Genomic DNA, 9,005 nt, shown 5'->3' with positions numbered 1-9,005 from the left:
CATTGTCCTGTTGTAAACTGTCATGTGAGGATGCAGATGTCCATGACATACTCTTGTGGTTTAACAGTTCCCTCAGTCACTACCACCTATAACTTGGTCATACACAGTGGATACCCACACTATGATCCCAAGAGTAACATAGCTGCATCTCACCAAAACATAGGAAGAATGGACCCTCTTTCTACACCACTGCTACACTCACTGATCATCATCACCTGGGATAATGCAGAATCGTGACTTATCACTAAACACACCATGATGCCATTCGTCAGTAGTCCATGCTTCCCACTGCAAATAGCATTCTATGCACGGGATAATAATTCCATACTCTGGAGCTGCTGTCTTTGGCCAATGGTAAGGGATACCAGAAGGCTGCAAGAAATGCATTACTTGTTGTCAAATGGCATGTGCAGCTCTGAAAGGTTTCCAGTATGCTCGGTGCATAATATGGCAATCCATCCGTTTGGTCAACAGGAATCTTGATGAGTATGCCTGCCCTCACATTCTCATGCAGTCCAACAATGTGCCACTGTCTCTTCCAAATGTCCCACAAATTTGGATATTGCACAATCTGATCAAATGAAGACCCACAATGAGATCCCTTTCAAATTTGACCAGGAGCTGATAATGCTGTCTCGTACGAGTACACAGCATCTCCGTGCCCTTCACAGTGACCACTCCACATCTGACATTCTTCACATCCCTTATATACCCAATAAGACCTGGTTTCGGCATTAAACATGAACAACAGAAAGGCACACTGGTGGCTGTTCTATCAGTCACAAAGAATTGCTGCTCTAATCATCACATATCCATCAATGGTTTCATGTGTATGAAGCTATATTGCTACTGACCATGTCTTCTGGGTGCTTTACTTTTATTGCTAGGTGTGTGTGTGTGTGTGTGTGTGTGTGTGTGTGTGTGTGTGTGTAACAAATATGCGGTGTAACGAGGATAGGTATAGGCAGGATGTTTTTATGGTGCATATAAAGATTTCTAAAAAATTATAATCCAGAATTGTGGGCCATTACTTACCTACAGTAGGTGAAATATTTAGTACTACCAAGAGACACTATGTTAGTTTTACTAATTATTAGGAGGGGAGAGAGATAAATTTGGGAAAGTTAAAAGCATGGGTAGATGGCTCAGTCTCAAGAATGACAGGGACTCGCCTGTTATCAAGCTTCCTGTTGGGTTTGACAAGTTAGGTCAGAGTTCAGGTGCAATAAAAAGTTGTGTAGGCCTACGAAGAAAGAAAGAAAGAAAGAGAGAGAGAGAGAGAGAGAGAGAGAGAGAGAGAGAGAAAGAGAGTGAGTGAGTGAGTGAGTGTGTGTGTGTGTGTGTGTGTGTGTGTGTGTGTGTGTGTGTGTGTGTGTGTGCGTGTGCATGCACTTTCTGTGTGTGGCTTTAACAATCAGAAAATTGCAATGTGTCACTTTCTACAAAAGAATAAAGGCACAGCACTATTACAGAAATTTAGATTCTCAAATAACAAATTTTTGTGTTAGTATTAAAGGTATTTTCAATAGATTTATGTAGGGTGCATTAAGATAATAAATAGTTCCAGACACCTAGTAGAAATAAATACACAATGTTATTAAAAGTTTACAGAATCTTACAACAGTTCTTGAGTTAACTTTTAAATACAAGAGAACACTTCATACATTCAGTATTTGTTTCCCCAGGTAGCTCAAAGAAAAGAAATGTCCAACTGTGTAACAAATGGCTCTCTCTATGGTAGGTCAAAAAAATAAAGCCTCCTCCATTTGCAAAATTTAAAAGGTTTGGATACCACATAAATGCAAACAGCTGAAGTAATTTTCTTGAGTTAAGCTTCTGCAGGAAAGCACAGCACAGCCCAGCACTGCCTGCTGAACTATTTTAGCAATTGACATGACAGTTTTACATAATTATATTTTCTTCTTTTAAAGCATTATCAAGCTATACAGAGAAGCAGGGGAAGTGACTGGAAGTTAAAGTGAAAAGCAAGCACTTACACTATTTGGAAGAGTAATCTACAAAGTTAGCTCCATAACAGAACTTTATACACTAGAATCAAAATCCCAAGACTGAACAATGAAAATTTCCATTACTAATTTAAAACACACAATGTAACAACACAAATGTATGTATTATTATCACTTAGTGCTTCCTTCAGTTGATTAGAAGAACATAAGAAATGTTAGGAACCACTAATATGAACACAAATTTTGAGGAAGGGCCACACAAAATTAGTTCTGCTGAGATCCAGAATACGATTCAAATAATTTAGTCCTAATGAGCTAAGACACTTAGTTCTGGAACTTTTCTGTTAACTTCCCTGGGATTAGTTGTTATGTAGATCTGAGCAACAATTAGAAGGCCAGCAACTTTTTGTTAATGTGGTAATAGTAGCTGGAATGTTTTACAGATAAATAAAGTAAATGATTTTTGAGCAATAATTTTTGTTAATATTACAATTGAGGGAAATTAAAAGGATGAGGAATCGAGTAAGTGCCACTAAAGAGGGAATTCATGAGGGCCAGAAAGTAATCTCTGTAGCATGGGAAGCAACAGGTGTGTGTGTGTGGGGGGGGGGGGGGGGGGGAGAGGGGGGGGGGGGGGGCAGAACAGTTACTACACTGACTCATGCAGCAAATGAGTGAGCTCAGAGCTGCAATAGAGAGAAAGCTCCATTGCTTCTTGTTCGCCCACAGTAGATGTTCAGGTGAGCACTGTAATTGAAAATCACAGACGATGTAAAATCCATTCCATAAAATGGAATTTAGTAGAGAGGGGGGGGGGGGGACTTTTGACATCATTCATCATGAGGAATGTGCTGCATATGGATAGAATGTCATGAAGGAAGATGATTAAGAATGGAAGGGCGAATACTCATAATGGTAATAGACTTGGCAGTTCATATGTACCCAGCAATGAACTGGTTTCAAATGTTGAAGTAATTCATGGAATAGCGCCTCACAATTATCTCACCTTTCAGATAACTTTACACATGTTTCTCAGTGCTTTGCCAAAGACCATGGCTAAACAGCTGAGGTACATAAACTGCTGTGCTTAATGGTTCCAAAACTCCTTTCCAAGAGCCAAAAAACTCAGTGTGTAACTGCTTGTCTTAAACTTCTTTTTTGGAACCAATACTTGAGGAGGAAACCTACCAGACACAATCGTGATCTGTAATGAGACAGGTACGTGAAGACAAAACGGCAGTCAAAGCTGTGAGATCATACCACCACATCTAACAAACCAGAACAACATGCTGACTCTGTCAGCTACACCAGTTTTCACTACCACTCTTTTGGGACACTAAAGGAATATTGTTGGTGGCTTTTATAGAAAGTAGAAGGATAAGCAATTCTGAAGTGTACTGTGAACCATTAAGATAACTAAGATTCAAAATAAAGTGTGGTCTCTCTACCACTGTTCTGGCTCAACAATTCTAGATCATCCTTGTTGTCTGGTAAATAAGAATTGTTGTGCCAGTTGAAATGGCAAGTTTTTGAGCGTTCACCCTAAAGTGAAAATTGGGCACCAAGAAACTTCCACCTTTCCACACACAAGAAAACTGGCTTGGCTGCCCATGCTTTGACAGTGCTGAACTTGAAGATGCTGCCATGGGTTAGCTGCAACTGCAGGCACCAGGATCTTGTGCAGAGGGAATTACTGAATTCATTAGGAGAGTTGGTAATTGCTTAAATCTGAATGGTGTTTTTGTAGGGAACTAAATGAAAGGTATAGTTTCAAGACATTTATAGTAAATTTGTTTTAAGTATTGCAACATTTTATTTACAGCCTAGCAGAGTTTACTTTCTGAATAGCCCTCAGTGATGTTTGTTCATCCCTCCACAGTTTAGTTTAACATGTATGTATTGACATTCAGCATCAGTTACCTCATTTAAAGCATGTGAAAGAACATATATTCAAGAGGTTTTGATTTGATTATAAGTTTTTTAAGGAACATAATTGTGATGCTGAAGTTTTTCTAAATGACCCTACTTTGTGTCATAAGCACTTTAGTAATTTATGCCAAAGTGAGGACCTAAACTTCCACTTAAAATTGCTACTAGTAATGACTGTATACTTGCAGCATCTGTTACATCATCAGTAACTGCCATATCTGAGATGCTACATGCATCATGTACATTCTAGACAACTACATTTGTTCCTGTTAATAGCACACTATCATGCTAGGAGCTACTAACAATCCATCATAAAAAGGATATGGAGAAATGGGTTCCCAATAGATAATATTGACTGCATGGAGCATTCCATTCTGACTTTTTATGTGCTTTCCTCAGAATATTTATCTTTGGAGAATGTAAATCTGCTAGAAAAATTTTACTGTTATACTTGTCTATTTACTGATTTTCATTAATAAAAAAGTGTACAAGGCAGTATATGCTTTGGCACTTCTGACAAAATCTTCCAGCTTCACAGTTAAGGAAATTTCTTACATATGCCACATCAGATAATTTTCCAATGTGATTCAAAAGTTCCCAGCAGTTATTTAATATTGAAATCCAATTGATATCTGTCATATCATGAAGTTTTATAATTGCATAGAAATAATGACACTATAATATGGGTCACGGAATATAAAGGTACACAAACTATATCATCACAAAAGCTCTCAATACTGTGGCCACCTGATAACTGAAACACAAAAATACAAACTTTTTTTTCTTTCACACTACTGCTTAATTCAGTTCTGTGAAACACAGTATTGTTAAGAGATCAGCCAATATATCTGCACTCCACTTTACTCTGATCTTTTAACAACAGCTGTGTAAAACATATCACAGTCTAGGAATATAAAATAAAGACAGGATGAAATGGTAAACTAGGGGAAGTATCCAATCTTATGCATGCAGTTCTTAGTTCTAATAACGATAAAACTGCACTAAACCATTATCCCCTAAATATCGGGATTCAGGTATAGCCTGACAAATGTTTTTAAACAAATGGGTCTATTTACACAAAAAAAGTTACTAGATATATGCTCTATGCCTATCACTCAGCATTTACAATATAAATAAAGAGTCTTCATCAACAAATAAGCACTCCTAAAACACTGTTGACATTAAACATAGCTATTAATCTAACAACACTACTAGACAACCTCTGCTTACAGAGATGCAACCAATGGCAACTTTTACAAAAAGTCCTCTCATCTTAAACAGGCAATAAGCACACAACATTTTCACATAGAATTTGTATAAAATGACATTTTTTCTCGCAATCAGTGCCGTATTATAACCATCCAACAGTTATATCAGTATTGAAAGATATTCAATATCACAAGAACAACACATGGCAGTACATTTTTCAAATGAACACTTACTCTGGGCATTTTAATATTTTTGTTTCAGTATACAATACAGTCTGTACTACAGTTAGACAAACTGCAATGGAAGTCCAAGAATGTTCCTGCTGCCATGAGCAGTTTGCAATCGATATTTTTGATGGCCACACACCAAACCATGATGCATAAAAAGGAAGTTTTGAGTTCCGTGATCTTATATAAAAAGGAAATTGCAATACTTCTGATCAAAATATGGACGAAGAACAGTCAGCTACAACTTTTTATAAAGTGTACTGCACCTACGACATAGGAACACAGTGGAATACTGTTGCAGAAAAGACTACATGCTACATTTATTCTGCAGGAACTAAAATGATGTAGAAAGAGACATTAAAACCTAATCTTACTTCAGAAATTAACTGGTTTTATCATGTGAATGTTACATTGAGCACCTGAACAAATGTGCACATATGCACCCTCACTGTACATATGCAATATTTCAAGCTTTGATAAACAATCTAACTACCGCTTACTGTACACAGCAGTTCACATTATATTAAGCAGTGACCTTAAATTTTAAAATGTTTGATGTACTGAAATATGGCAATTTCAAACAGAATATTACATGAGAAGTGATAGAGGTTTTCTTTTACACACCTGTTTTACAAATTTCTCTCTCTCTCTCTCATCTACAAGGCCAAAAATATACATTCTTGTTTTAACAGCTACTCTGGACAAAAGTTCTTACTTTACATTATTATGCTGTTAAAATGAATTTTTTCATTCATTTATGATGGGAAAAAGTCTATCAATTCCAAAACTGAAAAACCACACTCTGAGTTATAGAAGAAATTAAAAAGTCACCTTTCCAGTTTTTGTGTAAGTACAGTGCCTAAACTATGTTCATGACACTCAGCAAAATCTACTGCTAGGCACACAACAATATTAAGTACAAGACGTTGTGAATATTTTCAACCAAGTTACACAACCTTATCTTGTTAACAGCGAATGTTTAGGAAAGCACATTTCTGAGTAGCAGCAATATGCTTGTGACTATGCAGTCAGATTTTTTTTCTTTTTTTCATTTACTCAAAATTCCAGTGTTTAGGACATTACAAAGGTCAGTAAATTTCCAAATGAAGAAAGAGATAAAGCAAAGTTTCTTTGTTGATTAGTTAAAAATTACCTGGTCCCTAAAAGTTTCTAACAGAAAACTGATTAACTGTGAATTGTCATTAACAAATTATTATGCAGCAGAGCGTACATTTATAATCTGTTGACAAGTAATTTGTTTCTTTTTAATTGTGTAAGACATATTCTTCTAAGGCCACAAAATTTATTTTTGTGCACCAGAAATTCAGAACTACAACACCAGGAATGTCACTTATTCTATTCCACTGAAGATTCCCTGCTTAAATAAATTAATCTATTGGTAATTACCTAACTAAAGATACTTCCAAGTTGCAATTTGAGAAACAGCTATGAACTATTTTCAGTCCAATAGTGATACATTTCTAAGTCTTTTCAATAAAACCTCAACACATGAGGAAGCGTTGTGTAATGGTACCTTATATATCAACACAATAAAAAAACCTTACAATTTCTCAGCGAACACACACACACACACACACACACACACACACACACACACACACACACACACACTTACAAATGCACACGTTCACACACACATTCTAATGTTTAGACAGCAGATATAAAATTATTTCTAATTCAGAGGATATAACATATCCAACGTATCACATGCAACCTCATATATAAATACCCAATTATGGAACTTCTTGGCAAACACACACATCTCAGAAATTAATTTCTAACAATTTAATAAAATATTACAACAGCTTACCAAAAAATAATTGCAGTAGTAAAAAATCTTCCTAACATTTTAACACGAGGCTTTCCTAATAAATTACTCACACTGCTATTCCAGGACATTGTGCGTACAAGATCTTGATAAAAGTAGCAGAGGAAAGCACTAAAAACATACACTGTCCAAGTAAATGGCAGCAGTATTCACCCTCACAGCCAGAGTTCTAAATTCACATACAATCCACCCACTGCTGGTTACAGAGTATGGCACAACGACAACAGCTAAAACGATTCCTTCCATTAATCTAGTGCTCGCAACAAAATTCATTTGAGTAATATCAAGATACAGAGACTAGGGTCATTAGGAATAAATACAATTTATGAATCAGGAATCACAACAACAGTTTCCAGACTGGGTACCATCACACACAAAACTACAGTCAAGAATATGTGCAGCCAGGTGGAATATCAATCACCTGGTTAAACATGTGGTATCATTAACTTCAATATTCAGCCGTAACAGTGTCTTCCGAGTCACTTCTGATGCATTTAAAATATTACAATTACCACTGCACAAAAAAACACTTCTTCAGAGTGAGTGATACACACTTGGAGTATATCTCCAAATATAATGAATCAGTGTATGACATGAGATCAAAGAGACGAGATGGACAGATAAGTTATTAGATAATGTCTGCCAACAGAAGATGTACCTCCACTGAAACATTGGCCGCAGTACGACAGCCGATGGCCTGATCCTCACTAACAGTGCCCATTTGCTGCCACTACTTAGCAGTCCGACGGCTCGCTTGGATGGCACGGCACAGTTCGGCCCAAGGGTGGCCGTAGGATGTGCAGAATATGCATGCTGGGCTCGGAGTGGGCACAGGTACGGATGCAGGCGTGGACACAGAATCCGGGAGCGGCGGCGGTGGGGCGGCCGGAGGGAAGGGTGCCGGGGGCAGTCAGTCAGCCATGACACCCTGTGAGACGCTCACCAGCTGCTCCTTGAGTGACCGGAATGACGGGCGGTCCTCTGGCGCATGGCACCAGCACTTGCGCATCACCTGCAAACAGAGGGCATAAGTACTGCAGAGGGCATAAGTACAGAATGTAAAAAATCTTAACATTTCAGATATACCAGCATCAAATGCTTGATTACTGTTTCCATTTGTACACAGCATATTAACATGTACATATTTTTGGAGTAAAGGAGACCACTCGCCAAAAGGCAGAAGTGCTGATAGTGTACAACAGAAATGCTTATCAAATGTCTGATGCTGGCATGTTTGAATTTCTTTATTGTATAACTCCAACCTGTTCACATTTACCTGAAAGATTTTGACTCTCAGACATGAAGATGGTCATTATATTTTATCAAAACTAGCTGTCAGTCATTTATGTCATGACAGAGACTGTAAAAGTAACTCCCCCAATGAAATGTCATCCAACACACAACAATTTTCTCAAATGGATATACCTTTTTGTACAGAAACACTGTTTTGACATCCCAGCGCATGTTTACACACCTGATACACCTCTTTGTAACACGCCTTTGGTCGCTCCAGTACAATGCCCCTTTGCACCCTTTCAACGACTTCAGTGTTCTTGAGACGCCCGTAAGGCATTTTGCCACATGTGAACACTTCCCACATCAGGACTCCTGTTAAACAACAAGATTATGCTTTATGAAACACTGGAAACTCCAGGTTGGAATATCAACAATATCAGGAAAAGATAAGATTGCTACTCACTGTAAAAGTGACATGCTGAATTGCAGACAAGCACAATGAAAAGCATCTTTTTTTTCACTGTGCCTATCTGCAACCCAATGTGTAATCTTTACAATGAATAGCAATCTATGATCGTGCTTCATCTT

General features: G+C 37.6%; 1 protein-coding gene across 2 annotated transcripts in view; it reads right to left on the bottom strand.

Moving 5' to 3' along the window:
- Positions 1-1,575: 1,575 nt before the first annotated feature.
- Positions 1,576-9,005, bottom strand: part of LOC126281657 (tyrosine-protein kinase Btk29A) — a 790,079-nt gene continuing 782,649 nt past the window's right edge. For both annotated transcript variants that reach the window (XM_049980798.1, XM_049980797.1), the window contains 2 exons: positions 8,656-8,789; positions 1,576-8,193 (listed from right to left, as the gene is read on the bottom strand). In XM_049980798.1, the coding sequence (XP_049836755.1) occupies positions 8,092-8,193; positions 8,656-8,789 (236 nt within the window). In that variant the 3' untranslated portion in view covers positions 1,576-8,091. The remainder of the gene's footprint in view (positions 8,194-8,655; positions 8,790-9,005) is intronic.

Source organism: Schistocerca gregaria, chromosome 7 (genome assembly GCF_023897955.1).
Source record: "Schistocerca gregaria isolate iqSchGreg1 chromosome 7, iqSchGreg1.2, whole genome shotgun sequence".
In the NCBI taxonomy this organism is placed as follows: Eukaryota; Metazoa; Arthropoda; class Insecta; order Orthoptera; family Acrididae; genus Schistocerca; species Schistocerca gregaria.
This window is presented reverse-complemented; position numbering and strand designations above follow the sequence as displayed.